The sequence below is a fragment of the Aedes albopictus genome, chromosome 2, assembly GCF_035046485.1.
Source record: "Aedes albopictus strain Foshan chromosome 2, AalbF5, whole genome shotgun sequence".
NCBI classification, from domain to species: Eukaryota; Metazoa; Arthropoda; class Insecta; order Diptera; family Culicidae; genus Aedes; species Aedes albopictus.
This window is the reverse complement of record NC_085137.1, coordinates 185,910,729-185,938,530: the sequence shown is the minus strand read 5'-3', so window position 1 is coordinate 185,938,530 and position 27,802 is coordinate 185,910,729. Positions and strand designations below refer to the sequence as shown.

The following is a 27,802-nucleotide window of genomic DNA, read 5'->3' as shown; positions in this document are numbered from 1 at the left end:
AGTTTATCATTAATTAAAATTTTATTTCTTTTCAAAAAGATCAATCTAATGTACAATAATATCCACTTGCCTCTGCTACAATGTTTTCATACATTTTTTTCAACGTCCACCCGCTGGTTGTAGATTTTTTTTATTCGCAATATATATAAATATTGTGTTTTCAAAACTACTTTATAATGCTTTTGCTTTCATTGTTTTGTTTTTATTTTCTCGGGAGTTTTTCTTTTTTTAATTTTATTTGTAACACGACGGTGAGCTTCTTTCGCTAGATCACCACATTTTCGTGATTTTAAACAAAGTTTCACATTCCGGAAACGATTTTGCAGGTTCCCAAAAGTTTTGATTTGAAAATATTTGCGTCCGCTTTGTTGTTTGATCTATTGTATAAGGTATTGAGTTTGTATGTGGATGGTTAGAGCAAAAATTAGACGGTGATCTTTTTGTTGTTGTCTACTGTGTGAAAAATTAAAACTTTTCTTACAGCTAGGCACCTTACGTCTATATAAAAACATGTGTACATATTTGTCGTTTCCTCACTTATGTCCAAATCTTATGCATTTCACTGCGAGGAAGCTATACCCTCATTGCCTAAATTGTACGCCCAATGTGGTTTGGGATTTTGTCTTCAGCGCCAAAACTCCCCATGCAGCTTAAATTTTCGACAGCTTTTCGCTATTCTACCGCAATGTAATGAACCCTCGCGCGCCATCACAATTAATCAATTATGCCTAGAGTTTTCATGAATTTTGTCTCGAGCCCTGGGCCGGGAGCCCGAAGGATGTGCGTGAGAAATAAAGACAATTCAACCGACGCAGACAATTTTGTATCTAGATGTATAATATTTCGTATGAGATTTTCGCTATTACAACCGACAACGTTCGAAAAACTGACACAAGCATACCTTTTAGCGTTTTTAAATTTCGGTTTAATTCAGTGAAATTATGACAATGCGTGAGCGTGGGTTTTCTACTCGAGCTACCACTACCGAATACCTAAAGACTAATATGTATATGCACTTGACATCTAAGTATGTGTGTTTGTATTGCGCTTAGCTACAACTTTCCGTTAAACTATACTTGAATGCTTATATTTTCACTAGTATGTACAGAAAATTTACAGTTGTGTTTTCGCTTAGGCTAAATTCTTTCAACATTTTACACTATATTAACGCACGATCATCCCCGATACGGGTGCGAATCCAATGAAGCTCTGTCCATGTACGCTAACGATGAAATCTATGTTGTACGGGCTGAGAAAGGATAATATCGAAGGACCACATTTTATCAAGCCATATGACGTTCTTTATGGGTTAACAAAAAAACTTTACGGATTTATCCCGTTTGGCAAACAGTCGTTCTTGTACCGTCTTTTCGAACCCTCTAAGCAGAATACCCTCTTCGAATGAGTCCTGTGCAAAGTGATCCTTAACAAGTAGGATTCTGTTCCGGACGATCCGCTCATTATCAATAAATTCCAAGAATCTACCTGTTGTTTATTGATTACGAAAAAGCTTTCGACCGTCTCAATCACGAATACATGTTGTAAGCCCTTAGGCGCACGGGTCGTTATTTTGCTATAACTCTATCAATTTTGAACCAATTCTCATGATATTGTGTACACTGATAGTACTAACAGTACCTACATGTGTACACAATTTCATGAAAATCGGTTAAAAATTGACTGAGTTATAGCAAAAACCAGACCCGTGCAAAAAAATAATAGGGTAATCGGCCTCATTGAAGCACAGTACATGGCATTTTCGTGCAGAGTACTGCACAACAGTGTCTTATCCGATCCCATCCGGGTCGTTGCTAGAGGGAAGCAAGAATGTATCCTATCACCGCTACTGTTCCTCGTTGCAATCGACGAGATCCTGGTTGATGCGATTACTGCCCATTACCATGAAGTACCTAAATGACTTCGAACTGATGACGTTGCTCTTTTAGCTCAACGGCGCCCTGATATGCAGAGTAAACTCGATGATCTTGCCGATCGCTCCTCTCTGGCAAGTCTCGCCATCAACGTCAACAAGACCAAATCGTTGGATGTAAACACGGTCAACCCTTCCAGCTTCACGGTAGCTGGGCAAGCCGTAGACAAAATAGAAAACTTCCAATATCTTGATAGCTGCCTTTACACGCGGCTTCCGATTCTTGCTAGCTTTTACCGCTTCAAAGGTACCCTCATCCATCACCGCCGCCGGTTTCACCAAACTTTGAAAAATAGAACTTCGAGCTCGTAGTATGTTTGCTCCGAAAACTTCCAGGTTGCCCAAATCTCGCGTCCGATGAGGTGTTCAATCCCGGGTAGGCTTGAAATTGATTGCTAACCACCGGTTCCGCTTGACCCGGTTGCGCTGGAAGCCATATCAATGAGTAATTTAATCTCTGACTTGAACAATTCATGAATATCTTGCATTTAAGGAACTTATCGATTATTATAATGATGTTGGCTTCTTTCTGCTGAATTTTGATAGAAATCTAAACCATATACAATTGTACATTCCGGATAAAAGTGGTCTTCGAAAGAATACGGTATAATATCACACATAATAATATGCACGACTACCAAGCGAAAGCAAACCCTTGGAGGATTCTCGTTTGAGATCTAGCACATAGAAAGCTTTTGGGATTGGCAAGTTACCCGTAAAATTTAGAACGAAACAGGGACACTATAGTAAGTAATGTTGATCGCAATAACGTGTTACGATTGAGAATCCTTAGGGTCACATTCTGCCAAAACGAAACATGTCATGTAGCTTCATTGGACTCGCAACCCGTTCGTTTGCTTAAACGACTGAAAGGAAACATTCCTGCAATCTCACGAAGTAAAGAAAAAAAAAGTTCATATAGAGTATAAAGTCTGATAACACGGAAACGAAAATAACAAATCAATAAAATTTGCAGATATTGCCTTATTAAATTATCGTATTAATAATAGCAAAATTCTTTATATTTTCCGTCGTTTTAAAAACTTAACAACTTGTCACCAGAACTTCTGTGCAATATTTTGTTTTACCATTTTCTTAATCAAATTTAATCCTTAACGCCTATCAAGCAAAGCTCTCAAACTGAATACGTATTAGAGAAATAATAACTATAAGTAGTCATATAATAGGACACACGCTACAATCGTTAATCAGTTTGTAAAAGGAAACCTAAACCGGGTGTAGAAATATACTCAACACTATTCTTTAGTAACAAGATATTCTCTGTGTCGGCTCTCAATAGGGGTTGTAAATTTTGTAGTTGGGTTTGAATAGATTCAAGCAAAACAAATGCTTCTTTTCCAGAGTTGGCCGATGCTGGTTCGACGTATGCTAAAATAAATATTACCCCGACCTTGCGCCGCTGGCCAGGAAACCATTGTCTGCATCAGTTTAACAAATATGGCCTGCTATGATGATGTTGAATAATTACCTATATAATGCGTATATGTAACATCTCGACGTCCCCCCGTATTTAGGACGTGGGTTTCGTCTTACCCTTGACCACTGTCCCCGTTACTGACGTGCTGCCGTGCTTGACCGGTTTTTCCGAGGCGGCCATGATCTGACCTTCGGCCAGGGCTTCCTCGTACGACACCGTTCGCGTGTGCTTATTCCCGTCGGCATCGATTTCCATCATTTCGAACATGATGTTCTTGTTGCTACTATTGCTGCCGGCCATCACCGCACCCGGCAGGACGGTCCTCCTCGCATCGGCTTCCACTGGTTCTCCTTCGTCGTCTCCATCGCCGGCTTCCTCGATATACTGTTCGAAGTTCATGCTAGATGGATTGATCTCCACATTGCCGTTACCGGCCTTGTCGTACACGATGGTAGCGCCTTCCTGGACAATTACCGGACTGCCAGTTCCGTCTGCTCCTTCCAGATCGGCGATCAACGCCCGCGATGTGTCTGAAATGAGGGTATTTGAAATTGAATTACATAAACTCATTTTTGCGTCTGTTTTATTAGTTTCAAAGATGTCGTGCGAACACACTATTCTGAACAGTCGGCAAATCCAAAATATATTTTTTCGCTTCTGACGCAATAGGGTCTTGTACCATTTGGGTAGGTGTACCTATTTTGGGCTCTTGCCGCTATAGCTAAGTCAATTTCAAACGGATTGATTTGAATTTTTGTATCGAGCTAGGCACGTACAGTATCTATCTCTAGGTATACAAAAACGTAAATCAATCGGTTTAGAATTGACTTAGTTATAGCGGCAAGTGCCCAAAATAGGTACACCTGCCCAAATGGTACAAGACCCTATATTGAATCAAGAGTTGAGGCGTTAGTTTTATCGAGCCCCTCTAAACACTCCAATACCGTGATAGGAAAAAATAAGAACTAAAAGTTTGAGCAGCCCGTTCTCAGCCGCCTGTGAATCGATTTTCAATTTTCTTTCAATGATCTTTTACCTAACTGTTCTACTTTTATTTTAAACAAAATTTCCTCCAGAATAGCGTAAGTGAAAAACGTTTTCAAAAAATCTGATATTTTTTTGTTTGCATAAACAACTTAAAATTGCTACAAAACCTGATTTCTGATAATCAGACATAGTATAAACTGCCCCTATTCGCATGTTTGCTGGGTTTTCTATTCACATGGGACTGTTGTGCGAATGGGGACAGTAAATGTAATACAAAATGTTGGTAACTATCTTAAACATCCCTAACGAACAAGCGCACCAGTGCTCTTGCCAAGCATCTTAGAGTAGGTCTTCAGCAAAGTTGTCTAGATCGAAGCTACATATGTACGTCTTCGGTTTTGATCTAGATCTGCTAAAACTGATCTACATAAGTTTTATCTTTCAATATGATATTCTAGTGTTCTCGGTATGCAACCTAGAGGGTTGGAGTCTCCGACAAAGTGCTTTGGATTTGTTGGTACTACATTTTAATGCCTTCGGTTTTAATCTTGATTTGCTGAAACTGATCTAGATAAGTTTTATCTTTCGACACGTCGCTCTAGTGTTCTTGATATGCATCCTTGAGGGCTGGAGTCTTCGACAGTGCTTTGGATTGGTTAGTACTAGATTCTTATGTCTTTGATCTAGATCTGCTGGAACTGATCCAGATCAGTTGTACCTTTTGATATTATTATGTGGTGTTCTAAATATCATGGAAGGTTGCAGTTTTTGAAGAAGTGTCAATTCTGATACATCTAAAGTCTCAGCCTCTTATTTTTTTCGGAGTAAAGACAGTCCGAACTTGACTTGGCTCGCTCTAAAAGTTTCTACAGAAGGGGAACCAGTGTTTTCTCCTCTTTTTGGAGCCACCACTGAGCAATATTTCAGTTTAGCCGGGGGCGTAAAGAATGCATTTTCATTTCGTCGTCACTTACGGGAAATTTTTTTGGTCCGCGACCATAGATTTGATTGGAAACTGTAAAATACTTCTCCTTGATATGATTAATGCGAAGAACATTTCCATTTCATCCTAGCCCTTTTGATTCTTGAGAAATTTGTTTTTCCCAAGATTATAGTGGGAACCACTGATCACACTGCAACACAACTACATTGCAATAAGTGTTCCCTGAGACGCAGACTAAAAAAAACATTTTCACTGCATCCTCACACTTTCAGTTCTTGAAAAAATCGCTTGACCCATGATCATGAGGTTGAGAACCACTGAACTTTGCAAAATGTTATACCGTCAGTGTACCAGTAGCCGCTCATGACCCAATAGCCACTCACTGTTGCAAAAATCAAGTTTACATACTCTTTTCGGTGCTGATATTCTTGGACAATATAAATTAGACGAGAGCAAAGCCATTTTATGCAATATTTACCGGATAACATAAATTTTAAAAACAAAACAATGAAATTTTTTGAACGGCTATTGGGCCCAAAAAAGCTGTAGCTAATTTCATGTGTTCCAATAACCGCTCGCGCGAAAAAATACGTCAAAATCGTAAAATTTGCCGATTTTAGTACACAGTGTGTTTAATCTCTATTATGCACTCCTACGGAACAGGAAAAAATAGTTGTAAAAACACAGACAAACAGACGTAACACTCTGATAATTCCCATCATACATCGATTTAACGACCTTTTTCAAAATTGGATAGGTGGCCAACTGCCCACCCGTGGCGCTCCCATCGTTTTTGTTCAAGTTTGACGTTTGCTCACTACCGCCACCTAGTTGATGGTCGCACAAACTTAGTCCTTTTAGCATTGGGCGAATATGTTTCCGCGACTATGATTTGAATCGAAAATTGTTCGAAGTGTTACGTCTGTTTGTCTGTGGTAAAAACATAGAGTTGCAAAAATAATGCACTTTTCCGCAAAAGTCTATTAAAAGATGGCATAAATTTGTTCGTGAGCGGAATTAGGACCACTTTGGTCTCACACCAAATGTAATAAAATCATACTTTTATGAAAAGTTTTACATAAGTCTTGATTTGTATCTGATTGCACTTAGATTGAACTAACATAAAATGGAAAAAAACATTACAAATTGGCTTAACAGTCATTCAACAGATGATGTTTTTCTGCGAAACTGGCCTTAGATGAGCGGAATCTGGTATCCTGATGGTATTATTGATTGTTACTAAATAACTCAAACTAAAGTAACTTATCACAGGTTTGCACTGAAAAAATAAATCACATATCCAATGGAAAATTTCAATTAGTTTGGCTATGTATATAACTGTTTTTGGATTTAGCGATGAAAATTTCTTCGGAAATATCTCATGAAATCAATACGGTCTATGGAAAACATTAGGAAATTACATAGCTTCTATTGGAAAATCACATAGCTTCGCAAAATCTATGTGATATTCCGATAAAATTCAATGGACACACGTATGAAAACAGTTCATGTGAAAATCAGATAAAAACAATGTGGAAACTTTTTTCATTGTGTAATTTCGATCTTTACACTGAAAAAAGTTTTCACATTTTTTTCATCTGATTTTCACATGGACTGTTTTCATACACGTGTCCATTGAATTTTATGGGAATATCACATAGATTTTGCGAAGTTATGTGATTTTCCAATAGAAGCTATGTGATTTCCTAATGTTTTCCATAGACCGTATTGATTTCATGTGATATTTCTGAAGAAATTTTCATCGGGAAATCCAATAACAGTTATATAGCCAAACTAATGGAAATTTTCCATTGGATATGTGATTTATTTTCTCAGTGTACAAATGAAATCGCGTTTACGCACTTAGGGCCGATTTCTTCACCTCGGCTTATCTGGTAAGCCAGGTTTACCCATACAGTTAAACCTGGTTTAACGCTTAAGCCAGGGTGAAGAAATTGGCCCTTAGGGCCGATTTCTTCACCTACCCGGCTTAACGACGTAAGCCTGGTTTATCTTAAACCACACTTAAAATTAAGCCAAATTCTTAAGGTGAAGATATGACGAAGCCACAGCTCAAATTTTCAAGAGCACAAATCTGAAGAACCAAACGTCGAATTGTGCTGAAAAGTTGATCGATTGGTTACACGCTGCTGGTGACCAATCGATCAAATTTTCAGCACAATACGACATTCGGTTCTTCAGATTTGTGCTCTTAAAAATTTTAGCTGTGGCTTCGTCATATCTTCACCTTAAGCCAGGTTTAAATATTTGCGTTTCTTCATACCGGCTTAGCAAATGAAGGCGATGGCTTACGCTAAGCCAAGCTTAACGAAATTTCCCATATCATTCCAGTGACTTTCCAATGGAAACGTCATTTTAAGCCGCCGATATTTTGAAATGCCCGTTATAAGCAGTATGGAGTAACAACAACAAAACATCCGCTGACATTTTAGCAGGAAAAGCGGAATCGCTCGGTAAATTTTTCGGATGCAGAAGGAAATTTACAATGATGAACTACCTAGACTGTTGAAATTTTACCCAACGCTAGTATCGAAGATCTTCGATTTAGTACCTACTCCATATGATCGTTACACAACATTTGGTGTTCGAATTTGCCTTTTATTGTACAAAGTTGGAGTGCCACATTGCAGAAAAGGCGTTGCAATGTTGATTTTATGTTTTGATATCCAGAATCGCCTTCGAATAAATAATCTACATTATCGCCCTGTTAGAGTTGCATTTCGATAGTGAGTTTTTGAAAATGTGTTGGTTGTGAGATGCTCCAGAGTTCAGACCATTTTTCGAATATGTCTAAAATTTTGAACTGTGTACATAATGAAAGCCACAGCAAAGTTCAAGTTCAGCTAGAAACTGAAATCCCGTAATAGAAACAATTTATTCCATTCGTTTGTGTTATTTTAATACTTTATTTTAAAAATGTTTAGTTGCCGTTCCCAAATTACGTAACGCTTTAAAAAAAGGGAAAATATGATCGTGCATTACGGCCCACATACAAAAGATTTAGGATTTTAATATAAAAATGCGTTAATATGATGCTGGCTGCCTTGTACTAAAGAACTTTTTTTTTGCAGTGCTGAAAATGTAATTTCGACCTATCTAGATTCAATGTCAGGGTTTGGGTGAAAAATCTGTATCCCATACAAAAATAAAACAGCCCCTCTAGCTCAAAAATCTTATTCATTATGAAAAAAAAAATGGATTACTTGAGCGCTGTAAAAATCGAGTTTTGCAACGAGTTGTAAAACATTTTTGCAATGAAAAACAAATCACAAGAATATGATCGTTTCCATCAGTACCATCGTGCTTCGCGGTGGCTCGGTGGGAACGGTCATGTGTTCCATCACTAGATACACTAAATTTTGATCAAGCAAGCTGTACTACACGGTTATAACCGTGACAATTTGGCAAACTCTTGCCGTGACATCTCTGGTTGTGAATCAAACAATTATTGCATTATGATTCATATTTCAATTGTTTGGTATAGTACGAAAAACTAGTCCGTTGTGATACGGCAAGTATAAATCAAATTTAATAGTGCTGAGTTGCATAAAGATATTTAAAATCTACTGGCGTCATTTTTAGATAGGGGAATTTACGTGCTTTCGGCAGTTTTGTTTCGTCATGAAACCTATTGAACTCAAAATTGGCCTCAAATGCTTCCAAAGTAAGCTGAATGATATGGCCATGTTTCAGGCATTTTAGCCGACAATAACCCCAAACGACGAAGAGAACAAACCTGCCGATAATATCCAACGTCACCCTATTAGTAGGGACAATGTAAATTCGCGGTAAAATTTCTTAAATTTCGCGGGCTACAACTGTGAATTTCGCGGTAATGTCGCGATCCCATATTTTTGACCATTTTGTAGAAGAAATTTTAAATGTTACATGTAAAATTAATAATTTATTTGGTTTTATGAGGCGCAATAGTAAATTCATCGAAAAAGTAACCAATTTGACGAAAAATCAGTAAACAAGAATACATTTGATGCTATGAACTTTTATTATGCAGATACGAAATCGAAAATTATCCCAAACTGTCGAAAATCATCTGTCAATTTGTGATTAAAAATTTGGAATTTAAGGAAATATGTAAGGTATTCTCACAGTTTTGTCCAATTTCGCGGCATTTCGCGGGCAATGCCCAATTTCGCGGATTCGCGGCTTCCGCGAAATCGCGAATTTCCATTGTCCCTACCTATTAGGTATTCAAAGTAAGTCATGTTTAGAAGTACACCACGAATAATACATTTTATATTTAGAATTATGAGTCAAAATGTTGGATATTCGATGGGCTAAACGTGCCTTGAACTAAGTTTTTATAAAAAGTATTTAGAATGGTATTTTTTAAGTGCCATCCTAAGTTTGTTTGTAAAAAAAATAATATCTCTTGAACCATAAGAGACAAAAATATGTTTATTGTGACCTGAAATTATGGAAGGACCGGATTAAAATAAATATAAACTTCAATGCAAATGTTCTTCCGACTTCCAAATCAGGATGACAAATTTCCAAAACTATCAACACGGTGCCTTTTTGAAGAATTTCTAATGTATAAACTTGATTGTCACAAAAACCGATGTTGAATATTTTATATTGACGACGCGCCGGCTGTAGATTATCATTTTCTTTATCATCGCCTCCACCCGATCCAAACGTTTTACGATTGTATCATTCCTAACTGTACCCACATGTTTTATTAAAAATATTTTCTGGTGTTGCAAAAATTCATCCATGAGGCAGGTGAAGAAACCCGAACTCTACAATTTGCGGCTTAAGCCTGGCTTAGCGCTGCTAAGCCACCTCAGAGCACCGCTTAAAATAAGCCACACTTAACGCAAACCGTAGCTTTATTAAACCGGGTTTAGTGGTTAAGCCGAGGTGAAGAAATCGAAAAAAAGTTAAGCCCGGCCTAAAATTTTGCTAAGCCTGGTTTAAAATTTAAGCCCGGGTGAAGAAATCGGCCCTTAATATTATAAAGCGTTCCCCCAATTTTCGCTCAAACTCAGTTTACGCTCCCCTCTTTTTGAGCGTAAATTGAGGTTGTTTAATGTATCATCATCGTAACCTATAAATTTGGCCAGTACGTATTTACCGGAGTCTCCAGTTAGTCTAGTGGTTAAGGCTATGGATCGCCAATCCGGAGACGGCGGGTTCGATTCCCGTTCCGGTCAGGGAAATTTTCTCGACTCCCTGGGCATAGTGTATCATTGTACTTGCCTCACAATCAGTGTTGGTAAAAACTAAAAATCGCAAATCTCATGCTTGAGTTGTATCACGCGCGATTCTTGACTCGCCAAACTCACCGCCGAAAAAATCATGCATGAGTTGATTCGCGATTTCACTCATTGCTTTATTTCTTGGTGTTCTTATTATTTACATCGAAGTTCTTAGGATTATATGATAGATCAAAAGCAAACCTATCGTACAACAACATTGGATATTGTTCAAATTAATTTGGTTTCGTTTTACAAGCGAACGAGATTTCGGCGCTTGACTCGTGAGAGCGAGATTTTGCATGAAAATCTCGCGCGTGAGAAAATGATTCAGAATCGCGTGCGAGTTTGCTCACGCAGGAGCGGTTCATGAGTGTGCTTTGAGTGTGATTTTACCAACACTGCTCACAATATACAAATTCATGCAATGGCAGGCAAAGAAAGCCCTTCAATTAATAACTGTGGAAGTGCTCAAAGTACACTAAGTTGAAGCGAGGCAGGCCAAGTCCCAGTGGGGACGTCGAGCCATAAAGAAGAAGAAGAAGTATTTACCGGAGAAACTATATACAACGAGTAGAAAGTTATGCAATATATTCAGAAGCTGTATTCCGAACTATCCACTTACCGTAACCAACGCTGACGATCTCGACCCGTTCGCCGTGGATGTCCTCGTGCTCGTTGAACGTTTCGTCCGGTATAACCTCGGGATCCTCCTCAATCACCTCGTGGAAGTGTTCGTCGTCGTCGATAATCACCAGATCTTCTCCGATGGTTTCTTCGCATTCGTCGGGTTCCTCCTCTTCAGCGTCGGCTGAATCCGTGGCCGAAGTGTCGTCACTTCGTTCGTTCGGAGGCGATGACGATGTGGTGGGGAGTAGTCCGACCGGGAGCGGAACCGAAGCTTTCGGTGGCGGGGTGGTCATTACCGGGACGGGTACCGGCACCGTTGGTCGGTGCAGTGGTAGCCGTGCCGTTTCGCTTGCAATCGGAGTGGACGTCGAGCTGATGGAGCTGGACGATAGAGGTTGGACCGCTTTCCGGAAGTTACTGCTGTTGGGAGTTGTTGCAATGATGGGTTTCGGGGCGATTGGGGTAGGTACAGTCGGAGGATTGGATTTGGGAGTAGGTTTGTGAGCTGGTTTCGACAGGACATTGTTGGATTTGAAGTTGTGAGCTTGATTGGCCTGGTCCAACTCGAGTTCCCAATCGGTTGCGGGGGTTCGGGATTGTGGAGCATCTGCTCCGGCCGTAGTGGAACTGGCCGCGGCGGGAGTTGGTTTTGATTTAGATTTGCTATTTTGTACGGTTCGTCCCTGATGGTTCGCCTTGGACTTTTTGGTGGTGACGTTAACGGATGGCCCTGGAGCGGTACTGTCCGCTTCGAATTTTGTTGGTTTTGTTAGATTAGCACTGTTGTTGTACTTGCCCGTCGGTTTGATCATTTTGTCCGTCAGGGGAGATGCTACGGAACTGACCGAAGTTGAGGAGGTTGAAGCTGACGAGAGGAAGCCGCCTTTGGAAAGTTCCTGGAGTTTGACGGCTCCCGTGACTACGTCGATGGGTGTGGAAACTATGTCAACAGGTGTGTCCTCCGTGATGACGGATTTGTTTGAGGGTTTGCTAGTGGCCTTGAACTTCTGATCCGCTCCAATGTCCAAAACAACGATGTTGTTGAGATCCGGCTGTTGCTGGACAATTACCTTGGGTGGACTCATCAGGTTGCCACTGGAGGTCATTAGGGCATTTGTTTCGACCACACTTTTTGGGATGGTAATCTTCTGGCCCGGGTTCAGGGTACCACTTCCGGCACTTTTGGCCGGCAGAACAATGACGTTATTCTTCGATCCGGTTGGTCCTGCAATGGGCATGAGTTGCAACTTATGTACGGACAACTTGCTTCCACTCTTCACCGGCGTAAAGCCCGCTAGATTGGGTCCCTTGAACGTAACCACCTTGTTACCGACCGGGGTAATAGGGGTAACGACCGGTTTTGGTGCCATGGTGTTGTTCGTCGCGAGCAATGCCGTTGGATTATGGGGGGCAATGTGGCTGATTGTGGTTTGCTGGGACGCTGGAGACGGGATGATCGTTACCCCACCGGAAGTGGATGCTTGAATTATCGTGTTCGGAGGATGTAGCGTTATCTGATCCAGGATGGTTATCTGATTTCCGGGTGGTATATGGCTGGGTGAACCCTGATGCGAGGTCGTGGGTGCCGACGTGGAGAATATAATCTTGGGATTGGGAATGTCCGCCGGATTAATTATCAGGTCGGAGTCACGTGCCTTGCTGATAGAATCCTTTCGCTGGATCGTTTTCGGGATTCCTAAGCTGGCCAGGGTAGCTGCAGCTGACGATGTTGGAATTAGGACATTCTTTGAAGGGGATTTCTTCTGATAATTCAACAGAGGATGACCCTTTCCATGGATAATCGAAGGACTTGCCGGTTTTAACGGTATATTCACGTTGTTCTTGATGGTGCCAGTATGGGTAGGATTAAGCTTGGTGAGATTATATTGAATATCCTTTTTAGACGACGGGAGTATATGCTGCGGACCAAACACGATATTCGTAGGCATTTGGCCGGAATTTGGCTGACCCTGTTGTTGTTGAACTTGGTATGGTCCACTGGGTGATTTGACCGGAACTGCCGTTGAAATGACACCGTAATTCGGTGGTTGCGGACCAGCTGCGCCCTGTGTTTGATAGACAATATTCGAAGTTAGGTGTTTCTGAAGATCAGGCATTTCGAGACTTCCCGGATGTTGGGGAATTTCGTACGGAACAAGGGGACTCGCGTAAGAGTGGATCAAGTGAGGGCTGTTAGTTCCTTTGATCGGCCCACTTCCAACAGACACAGCAGGCATCTTCGACTGTATTGGGACGGGCTGTTGTGGTTGCAGTTGCTGTTGTTGTTGTTGTTGTTGTTGCTGCTGCTGGGCCATATTTTTGGCTGCCTTTGCCGATTGTTTTGTCTGATATGGTGTTTTTGTTTTATTTTGATTCTTCCTAGAAGAACCGGATGTTTTACGTTGCCGTTCCGTGTTTTTAGCGCTCGCCTTTGTCGGTTTAGTTGTTAAAATGTTATTATTATTGGCATTGATGTTAAGGTTGTTATTTGCCAACACTGGTCCAAAGTTATTCGGAGATGGTAGGTTCTTGTTAGGAGACAACAGTTGTTGTGGGAGGGGAAAGTGAAGAGGTGGCTGCTGAAGTTGCGGTTGCAACGGAGTATAGGGCTGGGTGTGGAAAGTAACAATAGGAGGAGGATGAAATGATGGTTCCTGCTTTTGAAGTTCTTGATACAATTGTGGTTTCTTTTTCAAAGGAGAATCGTCTTCAACTGTGTTAGCTATACTAGGCGTCGGATTTGGCTCTTCAGGATATGATCTCTTTAAATCATTATTAATATAGCTTTTGTTAGCAGCCTCTATAAACTGAAATAAAAAAAAAGAATTGTTGCCATTAAAAGATTGCATGATACGTATTTGTTTTTTTTTTATCTACCTATTGATTTGAAACAAAAATTCATAATTTTATATTCATTAGCCTAGAAATATTAACAATATTTCGCTTGAAAGTAGATTTCAAATCAAGTAATTTCAAACAATAGTGAATCTTTATTCAGTAGGGGATAAATAAAAGAAACGAATGAAATGCTGTTCTTCATAATTTCAACTATTTGTTCGTATCCTATGACAGATATGTATTTCGATCTCAACTGTAAGTTCGTCTTTAGTGTTTCGTACTTGACTCGACTTTGAATCCCTTATCAGAATCATCTTTGTTAGGTTTACTATTCCTCTACTAAGAGTCCACTGTTGGTTAAAATACCCTATAAATCTATGTGCTTTTTGCCTTTCAAACTAAGCGAAATAAAATCTCTCATTTGAAAATTTGATCAAATCAATAAAAAACATATTTTGAGCTTACCGGGTCCAACATGACCACCAACGGCGGTGGTGGTGGTTGAATCTGTTTCACTGGTTCCGGTGCCACAACAAGTGGGGTAACACTCTGAGGTTCAACCTCGGTTTTTGGCACTGCTGCCGGTGCCGTAGCGTTCTGTTCCTGTAGTTTTTGCTGCTCAAGTGCCTTTTGCTTCTCTTCCTCTTCCTGCTCTTTCTGGAGCCTGTTTTTAGATGTTTCGAAAGGATGCGGCAGCTTGGCATTCTCCCTGGTGATCTGCTCACAAACAGTGTTGGCTATATAGGTCAAAGCTGTGTAGGGAGCCGTCCGAGGAAGAATCGGGAAAGTGCGACGACCCTCTCTGCACCAATCCTGGACGCTGTTTGGTCCGGAAATTCTGAAACGGGGGACAGAGGTAGAGGAAGGTTATACGGTGAACAAATATTGAATTTATTATTTTGAACAAGATCAACTTGATCTCGAGTGAGCAAAGTTGACAAACATTATATTGTTCACAAGTTAATTCATATTATTAGAAAATATGATCCAAAGTCACAACAGTACTATTTTTCACAGCTGAACATTATGCCACATATAATTTTGAAAAAAAAAACTATTGCGTTCAAATATCTTTGTTTTCATTTTCTTGTTTAAGTTATTTGCTTATATTATACGTTCAGCTATTCCAATCATTACTGCAAAGCACATCGGCCACATGCCTGAAATCAAAGCTTCCTGGAACATATAATCCAAACCCAGGGTGTTACCAAAGCACAGAGAATTGTTGACTCTAAGATAAGATTGACGCAATCCTCCCACGTACGATAGCTGTCCTGGTCACTGCAGACTGCAGTACCGTGAACGCGCCATACTTTGCGCATCTAGGGCCAAACTTTGCGCACTATTCAAAAAATAGTTAAACAATACTAGCTTGTGATTGTGAGTGTGTGTGAAAAACATTGATGTAGAAAAAAAATGGCTTTAACCCTTGGAGACGGATGGGTTACATTACCCGAGCACTGAATGAGAACAAGCCTATAACAAATTGATAACTCATTTTGTTATTGATAACAAAATGAAATCATAATAAGTTTTCGTTCCGAATTGTTTTTATTTAATATCACATTGAGATATCATTTTGTTATCATTTCAAAAACTCAATGATAACACAATTTGATTTCAAAAATCCAAAATAGGGTTAATATGCTTTATTAACATTAATTATATTCACAAAATATTTGTTAAATCTACCTGAGTATTGTACTTACATATTGACACAAAATTTAAAATTTGCTGATTCTGGGTAATGGTCGTGCTATTGATTTAATTTGGCTTGAACTTTAATAGGGTGACTGGTTATGATCGGCAGGGTTGTTCTCTTCGTTATGAGGGGTTTTTTATCGGCCAAATTGCCTGAAACTTGGTCGTATAGGTATAGCTTAGCTTGGTTGGGAAAGATTTAAGGCTAACGTTGAATTCTACAGGTTTAAAAAAGCCTTCCATGACGAAGAGGACAAAACTGCCCAGAATACAAAAATTCCCCTATATCAGTTATTTCAATCTAAACATACCTATTGTCAAAAATTTTGAAATTTGAACTACAACTACAGGGTGATTATTTCTCCAATTCTATATTTTAAAACTGCACCATTCGCACTTTCGTAAGGAAATAACGAGAGTTCCACAGTACTCAAAATTTTCTCACACTTTAGGTCATTTGGCATAATAGTCGTTTGGCATTATAGCCGATTGGCATAATGTTCATTTGGCATAATTCTAAATTAAAGATGTAACGAGCGCTGTGATCCATGAAACAAATTGTGAATGAGTTGTCGAACGATCATCACGAACACGAAGCCCGAATGTAGACGCGAGCAGTATGGGCTTGATCCGTGCCTTGTTCGGTCGCCTATTTTGTAATCACTCTAAAAATTTGAATAAAAATCTAAGTTAAGCAGTGAAAATTTAGTTCTTTTCTTTCGTTACGTAAACGAAACGTTACAAAGTCAAATGAAGTTGGATATGGCCAACCGAAGTAATTCACGATCATTCTACTGTCGAAGGTCACATATTTTACCTTTGTAAAGTTTTCTCGCGTGAAAAAAGATTCATTGTAGCTCCGTATCAAAATGATGAATCCCGTGATGTTTGATACAGTTTTGAAAATAAAACATATATTTATCATACATGAAAATGATGAATGCCATTTCACTTATTGTTATGCCAAACGGCCATTTTGCTAAACGACTTTTATGCCAGATTATGCCATTTGACCATTATGCCAAACGACATTATGCCAAACCCGATAGAGTTAATGTAGTCATTTTTATTTTTCAGTGGGATACCTTATTTTTAACCCTAAAAGGGATACCTTCATGGCCTCAGTTTCGTCACCTCGCTGAGTGTGTTACATCAAAGACGAGCTCTGAAAGGCGCCTGGGGTCCAATGGACCCCAGGTATCTCTTTTAGGGTTAAAATATCATCTTTTTCCCCGGGTAACGAGGGAAAGAGCTAAGAAGCCGAATGCGACTCAATTCGTTGCTCGATGTCATTCAATTTGTTTTACTGCAGTGCATATAATCAGAAGGAAAAGCTGAAATATAATTAGAGAATCGCGCCACTTGGGCGGTGGCTTCTATATTCGTCTGTTTTCCACTATAACTCAATCAAGTTTCAGCCAATTGACACAACTTTTGGAATGTGGTGAGAAAGGTATAGTATCTACCCGTGTACAACATTTCAAGTCAATTGGTTCAAAATTGACTGAGTTAAAGTGGAAAACAGATGAATATAGAAGCCACCGCCCAAGTGGCGCGATACCCTATACAAAAATATTACGTGCAGTTGTCCTTTGACTCCAATTTTACTTTTCTTAGCCACTTCAATGTCCGACATGAATCTTTTAGTTAAATCATGGTATAGTTAAGCTGCATATGCATGAGGATATCTTATCCGATTTCCATACATTTTTTATTCGTATAGGCTTCAAGTTAGAAATGACTTGACTATTGATGAAATGTTAATGTTACAATCGATAATACTACGCCATCAATAGGGGCTATAATCTGATGATATCGTAACAAACAAAACAAGTTTTCAATCACGAGATTCTTCTGAATTTAAAATAAAGCCTCATTTAAATTTGTACTTATTCATGTAAATTAATACCTAATGAAATATCAAAATGAATACTAAATTTGTTATAAATTTTTAGTTATTACCCTATAGATTTGATAACTCCCTGAGAACTGCGTATGATATCAAGCCGTAAAATGTGGATAACAAAATGAGATATAAATATGTTATCAATGAGAACTCATTCTGTCTTCAATTAGATATTCCAGGACATTATTTTGTTATCATTTTTTGTTATGTTAATACTTAAGTCATACAAAATGAAAACTCACTTTGTTATCAAAATTCGTGATATCTAAATAACTCAATTTGTTTTCAATTTGTTCTTATTCCATGCTCGGGTAGCCCAGCTTAGAAACTCGATTTTTACAAACGTGTTGTACCTAGACCAGTGAGGTTGCAACTTGAAAGGCATGGTTTTGCACCCCCCCCCCCCCCCCCACTTTTTGACGATTTTTCGATTTTCCCACACAAAAAAAGGGCCCATATAGCCGAGGCGGTAAACGCACGGGTATTCAGCATGACCATGCTGAGGGTGACGGGTTCGATTCCCGGTCGGTCCAGGATCTTTTCGTAAAGGAAATTTCCTTGACTTCCTTGGGCATAGAGTATCTTCGTGCCTGCCACACGATATACACATGCAAAATGGTCATTGGCAGAGGAAGCTCTCAGTTAAAAACTGTGGAAGTGCTCATAGAACACTAAGCTGAGAAGCAGGCTTTGTCCCAGTGAGGACGTTACGCCAAGAAGAGAGAGCGACACAAAAAAAAAAAGAAAAACCAGGCCCCCCAATAATTTTATCAAGTTGGCGCGTCTGGTAACAAAGTTTGGTGCTTACACGGTAAGATTTTTTTTATAAGATATCTTTGAAAAAATAGACGCCAATCCAGGAATTTCTCAAATAATGCCTGCAGGGATTCCTTCTGATGTTACTGCAGAATTTGCAAGGAAAAATCCTCCATATGTTTTTGTTATTTCAATGATGAATTCCCGGTACAAACTCCTAGCAGTCGAAGGCATCCAAATATGATAAATTCCTCTTGGTAGTCTGCCTGGGATTTCTTCAGGAATTTCTGTTGCAGATTCTTCTCGAGGAGTTTTAACAAAAATCCCTCTGGGAAATCTTGCTTTGATTCTTTAAGAATTTCTACTGGAATTCCTTCGCGGATTTTCCCTCCGAGGAATCCCTAGACATTCTTCTTCTAGGATTTATAGTGGAATTCAACCTTAAATACCAACAGGTAAAGATAAATGGAAGGGCCCATATAGCCGAGGCGGTAAACGCACGGGTATTCAGCATGACCATGCTGAGGGTGACGGGTTCGATTCCCGGTCGGTCCAGGATCTTTTCGTAAAGGAAATTTCCTTGACTTCCTTGGGCATAGAGTATCTTCGTGCCTGCCACACGATATACGCATGCAAAATGGTCATTGGCAGAGGAAGCTCTCAGTTAATAAGCTGAGAAGCAGGCTTTGTCCCAATGAGGACGTTACGCCAAGAAGAAGAAGAAGAAGAAAGATAAATGTAAATATTTGTCAAAGGATTTTTGGAAAGTTTCCTCCAATTTTGTGTTGATATTTCACCAGAAGTCCTTTAGGGAGGATGCCTCAGAAGTACTGCTGGAATTTTTCCAAGGATTATTCCAAGAATTCCTTTTTCTTAAATTTCCGCAGAAACTCTTGCTTGGATTTCTGCAGAATTTCTTCCAGATATTCCTCAGGATTTTTTTTGGGATTTCGTCCATAGGTTTTCCTGCGATCGTTTTTGTATTAACCTTTCAGGACTCGCGCCATCAAGCAACAGAAACTGGACTGCGCTCACAATGTATACAACGAGCGAGGTTTTTTGCTAGTGTTGTACTGTAACAAACTGTAACTGTAACGTCCTGAAGGGTTAGGCGTGCTTTTGCGGAATTGGCATTACCGCTCTCAGTATCACGTGTATATCATAAACTTAGCGCAGAGGCTGTTTTTGAGTTAGAATACTTTAAATACAACGCCGAAAGGCAACAAAAAACGGAGCCAATTAGGACAGTATGAGTCTAAACAAGCTCGTTGATCTGAAATGAGAAATGTTATTTGTTTTGTTATGTTTATATTTACCGTGGGTACATAGTAATAGATCACATAGTGGTATTTTTGACCTCCATAATTCAGTAAAAATAAAAGAAAACAAAAACAAAGACTTAGAAAGCAGTGTTGGATATGTTTTGATTGTCGAACCATTTAAAGTATAATGGCAAGTCATTGTTCCGTAAAAAATGAATATGCTCTATTATGGATCAGTATTGAATGGTAGGTACATCCTTGGAGGTGCATCACACAGCTCAGTGGAGAGCTAGGTATCAACTGGTAGGTAAATGGAAATAAATTGTAAATATGTTATACCTAGATTGAATAAAGGAGAGGCACTGTGCTGGTAGCGATATCAGTCAGTGCCTGGGTTTGAAGAACAAAGCCTCGCCTGTGTTTTTATTTCCAACAGGTTATGGGCCCAGGGACGCCCTGGTGGTGGTTCGGGAAGCGAGGAGACCGAGATGCGGTATCCAAGATACGATGAGGAGGCCAATACCCGATGAGGTGTCAAGATGCAATGAGGCCTGGTGCCAATATTCGTTGAGACACCAAGATGCGGTGAGGGGACCAACACTCGATGAGGATTGATAGCCGTATGGGACCTGCGCTGGAACCAAGAGGCAGAGGTGCTGGCTGATCGATGGACGCTGGAGCTGGATGACAGAAGGTACTTGAGGCGGAAGACGCTTCGAGCCAGGAGGAGCTTGGTAGCCTCTTAGTAGCAGACGTAGCTTGGAGCAGAGTCTGCTTGGAGCCAGGAGGAGTCTGATAGCTCGGTTGCTAAGGAGGAGCTCGGTAGGCTGGAGGAGTACGTGGCCAGCTCGGGACGCGTCGGATCTGAGAGTGTGTGATGAGGAGGAGTATTGAATGGTAGGTACATCCTTGGAGGTGCATCACACAGCTCAGTGGAGAGCTAGGTATCAACTGGTAGGTAAATGGAAATAAATTGTAAATATGTTATACCTAGATTGAATAAAGGAGAGGCACTGTGCTGGTAGCGATATCAGTCAGTGCCTGGGTTTGGAGAACGAAGCCTCGCCTGTGTTTTTATTTCCAACAATCAGCTCCTCAGAGTCCCACATATTATGGATCAATTTGTGCCAAATTATGAATCAGTGCGTAATTATTCAAAATTCCAACTCTAATATTCAATTTGCGTTGATAAGGCTTATCTACGCAGTGTATTGATTATTTCATTGACGGAGTACCCGATATTACAATAGGAATAAAGAGAAAACATTAAAAAAGTCCCGTATCCCTATGCTACGCAAGAGGTACGCCATTAGGGTTCAGTGATGCTCTAGTCTACATCATAAGTATACTTTTTACCATTCTGCGTTTCAAAACACCTGGTTTTCAAGGTTCTATGTTTTGAAACGATGATTTTGACACTTTAAGCGAAAAATATTACATCATGAGCGTTGAGCGGAGCAAAAACCAATATTTGTTTAAAGTGATCCATAACCGTGTCAAACGATCAGTTTCTGGGGTCACATTATGGATCACTGTTGAAAGTCAGATTATTTTTGTATTTGAATCCCAGAATCAAGCACAACTTCGCCGAATAGATAGAAACATATCTTATCCAAGCAGTACGAATGATTTTTATATCAAAATCGATGGATTTCGACACTATTAGAGCTTATCACTGCAGGAGTAGCTTCTTAGGAAATTCGATTATTATCTGGCAGTTGTGAGGAAACAACTCCATCATTGCATAATAAAACCAATATCAGATTAGGCTCACTTTTTATCGCAGAAAATGAATTTCGGGCCGAAATATATATTTTGAACAAGAATCAAAATTCAACCATCGCGCAACGATAATGACAATGTCGCGACCTGTATTTGTTTTTTTATCTGTATTAACGAGATTTTTAGCCCTACACACCAAATTTTTTGAAACGCTTCCAGCACAAAAAAAATCAGCAAAATAAATTGCTGAATTTCAGCAATTTTTTTGCTGAATTTCAGCACAACGTTGCTGATCAACTGTCAAAATTGCTGGATGGTTCAGCAAGTTGAAAAATAATTGCTGATATTCAGTAAATTCGCATTGCTGAATGAAATCAGCACAAAAAAAATCAGCAAAGTTTGCTGAATACCAGTAAACAAAATTTGGTGTGTAGGATAGTTCATCTCGGAACCCACGCTTTACTTCCCTTCCGAAGGAAGAACTCACATTTTGCGAGTTTGTCGGGAGTGCGATTCGATCCCAGGTCCTCGGCGTGATAGTCAAGTGTTCTAACCACCATACCAGGTCTGCTCCTCCTGTATTTGTTGCGACAATCCACCCAATGTGACATAAATTTGTCCCAACTTGAAAATAATAGGATAAACATCGTACACCACGAGTTTAGAGATTTCTAAGCCTTGCATTGCGATTTTCGAACGGTAACTTCGAGTCAGTAAACACTTCAACTCGACACTGATTTTTCATTTGGGCCTAACTGACATTTTCGAATTCTCTTCATCGATCCTCTCTTTGTGTTATTAAAGAATGTATATCGAGTTTTCCAAAGATTTTTTAGTTGAAATGCGAAGAAGACGACTACATCTTGCTATAGAAACTAAAAGAATAATGATTTTGTTTGTTTTGATCAAGTTATTAGCGAAAGAGAGAGTCGATGAAGAGAAATCGATCAAGTCAGTTAGGCCCTTATGAAAAATCATTGTCGAACTCTGCTGAAGATCGATCATCAAACAGCTTCGACTTTGGGTTAGTAAATATTGATTATTCACGAGTTGGAAAGTACGCAACAAATTCAGCTTCCGTTTTGTCTGCAACAAAAATTTTCGAGATCATGTCATTATCTGTTACCAGTAAGGATAAAGAGTAATCGTCGCGCCTTCTTTGTTGCAGGCACAAAACTCTTTTGTCTGTCAATTCTCTTCACTGCTTTAAACATCAAAGTGATCCGTAACTGTGTAGGGACGGTATTCATTTTTTTATTTATATTTTATTTATGGAGAGGAGGAATAGGACAGATCGGTGAAGTACTAGATTTCAGTAATAAATTTTGAAAACGACGTATAATCAATGGTGTAGCATTGATTATACGTCGTTTTCAAAATTTGTTACTAATTTGTAGTAATGAGCTGAATTTTACTATGGTGAGAAGGTCAATTCTCCGTTTCTACAATGAAATGATGCAAAAAGCATGGGTATTATGATTCCTTGCCTAATTTGATGCTGTTTGAGCAAAACTTTGGGCAACAGTGTTGTTGTTTTCTCCATTTCTTGCAACATAAACAACATAGTTATCCAAAGTTTTACTCAAACAGGATCATATTAGTCAAGGAATCATAATACCCACGCTTTTCCCACCATTTCATTGCAGAAACGGAGAATTGACCTTCTCACCATACTAAAATTCAGCTCATTACTACAAATCTAGTACTACACCGAACGTGCCCCATTCTCCATTTCTGCAATGAAATGGTGCAAACAGCGTAGGTCATATGATTTATTGGCTAATTTGATGCTATTTGAGCAAAAGTTTGAATAACTGTGTTGTTGTATTATTTTTCCCTGCAACTTCAACAACACAGTTATCCAAACTTTTGCTCAAACAGCATCAAATTAGTCAATAAATCATATAACCCACGCTGATTGCACCATTTCATTGCAGAAGTGGAGAATTGATCATTTCGTCATACAAAAATCCAGCTCACTACTTTCAATCTAGTACTTCACTGATTGCCTCCTATTCATGGACGTTCCCTAATTCAAATGTCTGGCTACGCCACTGCTTTATGCATATGAAATACAGTAGACGTTCGGTCGGTGCAAGCGGTTTAATTGCAGTGCTTTTTAACTGCAAGTCCGGTAAGTGCAACAAATTTTCAATTATCGCAGCGCTATCTGTCAAAACGGTGCACCATGTTAGCCCAAATGAACAGTCGAATGAATTTTACGTCTATTTAACGTCAATGGGGCACGTTCAGTGTAGTACTAGATTTGTAGTAATGAGCTGAATTTTAGTATGGTGAGAAGGTCAATTCTCCGTTTCTCCAATGAAATGGTGCAAAAAGCGTGGGTATTATGATTCCTTACCTAATTTGATGCTGTTTGAGCAAAACTTTGGATAACTACAGTAGACGTTCGGTCGGTGCAAACGGTTTAACTGCAATGCTTTTTAACTGCAAGTCCGATAAGTGCAACAATTTTGCAGTTATCGCACCGCCATCCGTCAAAATGGTGCGCCATGTTAGCCCAAATGAACAGTCGGATGAAGTTCACGTTCATTTTACGTCAGTTGATGGTTTATTGACACTGTCAGGCGTTGCAGTTATCGGATTTTCGTTCGGTAAGTGAAACGTAAACATGTTGCACTTATCGAACGTCTACTGTATGTTGTTTATGTTGTAAGAAATGGAGAAAATAACCACACTGTTGCCCAAAGTTTTGCTCAAACAGCATTAAATTAGGCCAGGAATCATAATACCCACGCTTTTTGCACTATTTTATTGCAGAAACGGAGAATTGACCTTCTCACCATACTAAAATTCAGCTCATTACTACAAATCTAGTACTTCACCGATCTGTCCTATTGATGGGTTATTGCATGGGTTATTGATACCTGTCTGACGTTGCAGTTATCGAATTTTGTTCGCTAAGTGAAACGTAAACATGTTGCAGTTATCGAACGTTTACTGTAACAAAAACATCTACATTTCCATACGTTTTTCAATTCCAATTTTTTTCGTGATTCGATTATCCAGAGGATTCGACTATCCGGAGTGAAATAAAAATCAATAGGGGTAGGCGGGGCAATATGAACACCCGGGGCAGAATGGACACCCTCAATATTTTGAAATATGCGAACTTTTTTGAACTTTTAATGAATGGAGAATATAGTCCATTTATCTAAAACGTAGTTTCAGGAAAGAAATATTTGAAATCAAAATTATACTTGATTTTACACGAAAAAGTTGCGTCCTCCGTTTTTTGTGCATGGAAATTATAATTTTCACACCATCTAAAAAAAGATTTAGTGATTAATTTATTGCAGGTCGATTAAAACCTGATATTTCTAGAATACATGCAAGTAGTTTTGCTGTATCTACATGCTTAACATGTTTATATTTTCTTCTTATTATATCAAAAATCAAATTTGGAAATATCTTCTGCTGCCGGGGCAAAATGGACACTCACCTTTTTGAAAGAAGCGGTAAGGGAAAAATATAATCTAAATCACAAACCAACCAAATTCTTCGATTTCAGTATATTTTCGATTAAATGTTCACTATAGTAGACATGCGGTGAAACAAATTGGTCAAAAAACGACAGCAGTGGAAAATAGTTGTTCTAGGCACAGCTGTACTGCCGTGAATCGCATATCTGTCCATTTGCATAGGAAATCCAGCAAAGATGGGACTGATATGCGATTTACGGCAGTGTACATGCCGACAAAAACGAAGATTTATCTAAACAGCCTTAATTTAAATTAACTGAACAAAAATTAACTACTTCGACGTATTATTCATCCATAATAGTTGTTTTGTAATGAAATGACTTTATAGGTGTAAATAATGTACGAAATTCGTAAAAGTCTCATGGTGTCCATATTGCCCCATAGGGGTGTCCATTCTGCCCCGTATGCTTGAAGACGGTCATGAAAAACTAACATTTTTCAAAACACTTTTTGAAGTGGATAAATCAATTTTCTTCGTGAACATTCTTATGCAATAGATGCTAAATAGACTTTAAAAGGATACATGTATCAAAAAACTAAACTTTTTTGACATCTTGCCAGGTAAAGTTGGCAAAAACCTTAGGGTGTCCATTAGCGTGGGACACAAAAAGACATTTTACTCCTGTACACTTTTTGAGTTCCATTTTGGTCCCAAATCAACTGTGCAAAATTTCAGATCGATCGGAGAACGATTTAGTACAGGTCGGACTCGATTATCCGGAGTCAGGTTCTGATGCTTCTCAAACATATATCTGGAGAAAGGAATGCTCTATAAAGCTGAAATTTTGACATTTTGCCAAGCCAACTTTGATTAGTCATCACTCAAAATTTCAGCTTCTTAGAGCATTCCGTTTGCGAGATATTATTTTGGAATGCGCCAGATTCCGACTCCGGATAATCGAGTCCGACCTGTATGGGGAAAATCACTTTTTCAAAGAAAAATCGCCACAGCTTGCCCCTCAACCCCTAAAAATAAATCGATGAATGGTTTCTGTTGGAAATTTTACGAGGAACCAACCCTCCGAAGACCGCAAAGCGATCTGAGGCATGTGAAAAAAGTTATTGACTGAAAACCGAATGGCATGCAAACGCTGTTTAACATGTAAGGAATAACAATAAATAATAAAATCTCGCTATTTTATCGATCGGGTGAGGCCTAATAACTTTTTCTAGGAACGTCGCATCGATTTTATGTCTTCAGAGGTCTGATTCCTAGTGAAGTTTTCTACAGAAATCATTCATCGACTTATTTTTAGGGATCTAGGGGTGACTCCTAGCGATTTTTCTTTGCAGGAGTAAAGTTTTCCCATAGTAAATCGTATGAAAAACTAAGAATGGCGGGCGCTAAAATATAGTTTTTCCGATCGATCTGAAATTTTGCACAGTTGATATTGGACCAAAGTGGAACTCAAAAAGTATACAGGAACTTAAGTTTTTCCATTTTTTTATATTTTCCCATATAAACCGTGTACCAGGCTAGACTGTCCATACCTACCCCTACTCCGAATAATCAAGTCCGACCTCTACTTTGTTGAATCTGAAAAGGCTTTATAACATTTGTATGATGGTTTATAATATAATTCAAGCTATTCTAAGGTGTAACAGTCAAAAGCCTAGAACATAACCATTTTTATGAAAATCGTCTCTGCCTTTAATAATTTCCGCAAGAGCATGCTCCCTAAAGCGTATCGAATGTGTTTTGTAGCAATGTTGCTTAATAGTTATTTCATCATTTATAAACTTAGTCAAAGTCGCATCTCATCACTATTAATGTCGTAAATACATGACGGATGTGACTGAGATCGTTTTAAGCGAGACCAACCACTCAATTTCATCTCCTTGTCCGACTTCAGTATACTATCAATCTCTAGTTACTTTTTATAGAAGCCACCAAATTTTAATTCCGTTCAATGCAAGTTATATTTTTGCTATTCTCATTGTCGTAGATGTGCACATTTTCAAAACAATCCAAACTAACAAAATCTTAATAAACAAAACATTGGTTTTATTTACATTTTTAAGATAAAAAATCTAGTTCTCTGTTTATATGCTTAGATAAACACAAAATAATAATAAACAAATTTACCCCAAAACACACACACTTCATCAGCGTCCTTGAGAACACGAAACAAACTCCGCATTTCTACATCACTTCCCCCGTGCAACAGCACTGGCATGTACTTACATTTCGGCCACCGTGGTCAGCCGCTCGTCGTTGGCCACCCGGCGGGCTTCGGCCTTGTGCCGATCCTGCGAAATGTGCAGCAGCTTCCGCAGATCCTCTAAAATTCGCGCTTTTTCCTTGCATAGTCCTCCCTGCGCACGAAATGTACTCATAACACTCGAATAGGATTCCAACTCTGCGGGGAAGAGAAGCAACGAAAAAAAAAATCAAAATTTTGGAGGGCAAAGCGAAACAAAATAAGCGTGAGAAAAAAGATGTCACTGGGGGAGATGGAAGCGAGTCCCGCACAACAACGCGCACTTACCAAGCCGCCGAAGGACACCGCGGCACTCGTCCCGGGTCATGTCCAGCTTGATTGGCCACATCCTCCCCCGACGAACCGAGTAGATTCCTCCTAAATATTTTCCTTTTGCTTTTGCACAAGAACGTTTTGCACTCTGGCGAGAAAAGTCAAACTTTGTGTCCGTGGGTTTAATATGAAAACCTGGCGCTTCTTCTGAACTGTTCACTTTTTCACTCGCGGCCAGGCGTCAATCCAAGCTGCACTCGTACGGTTCACATAATCGTTCCGATTGGCCGATAGCTACACTGCAAAACTAGCAATCCGAATGCACTTCCAAGTCGCAAAAACAGGAAAAGAATTTCACATAAAAATTCAACATTCGCATAATATGTCCTCTTCCATTTCTGTTTATGAGACGTCAAAATTTTGATCGCGAACGAAACGAGCAGCAGCATCCACTCCGCGCTGGCAACCCGAGGGC

At 39.4% G+C, this 27,802-nt stretch overlaps 1 protein-coding gene across 1 annotated transcript; it reads right to left on the bottom strand.

The window, feature by feature from the left end:
- Positions 1–1,556: 1,556 nt before the first annotated feature.
- Positions 1,557–27,802, bottom strand: LOC109409313 (BRCA2-interacting transcriptional repressor EMSY). Its single transcript, XM_019682759.3, has 5 exons — positions 27,343–27,802; positions 27,039–27,213; positions 14,469–14,841; positions 11,161–13,972; positions 1,557–3,898 (listed from the first exon to the last, which is right to left on the bottom strand). Exons 1-5 carry the CDS (start codon positions 27,401–27,403, stop codon positions 3,462–3,464), a joined length of 3,858 nt encoding a protein of 1,285 aa, XP_019538304.2. The 5' UTR covers positions 27,404–27,802; the 3' UTR covers positions 1,557–3,461.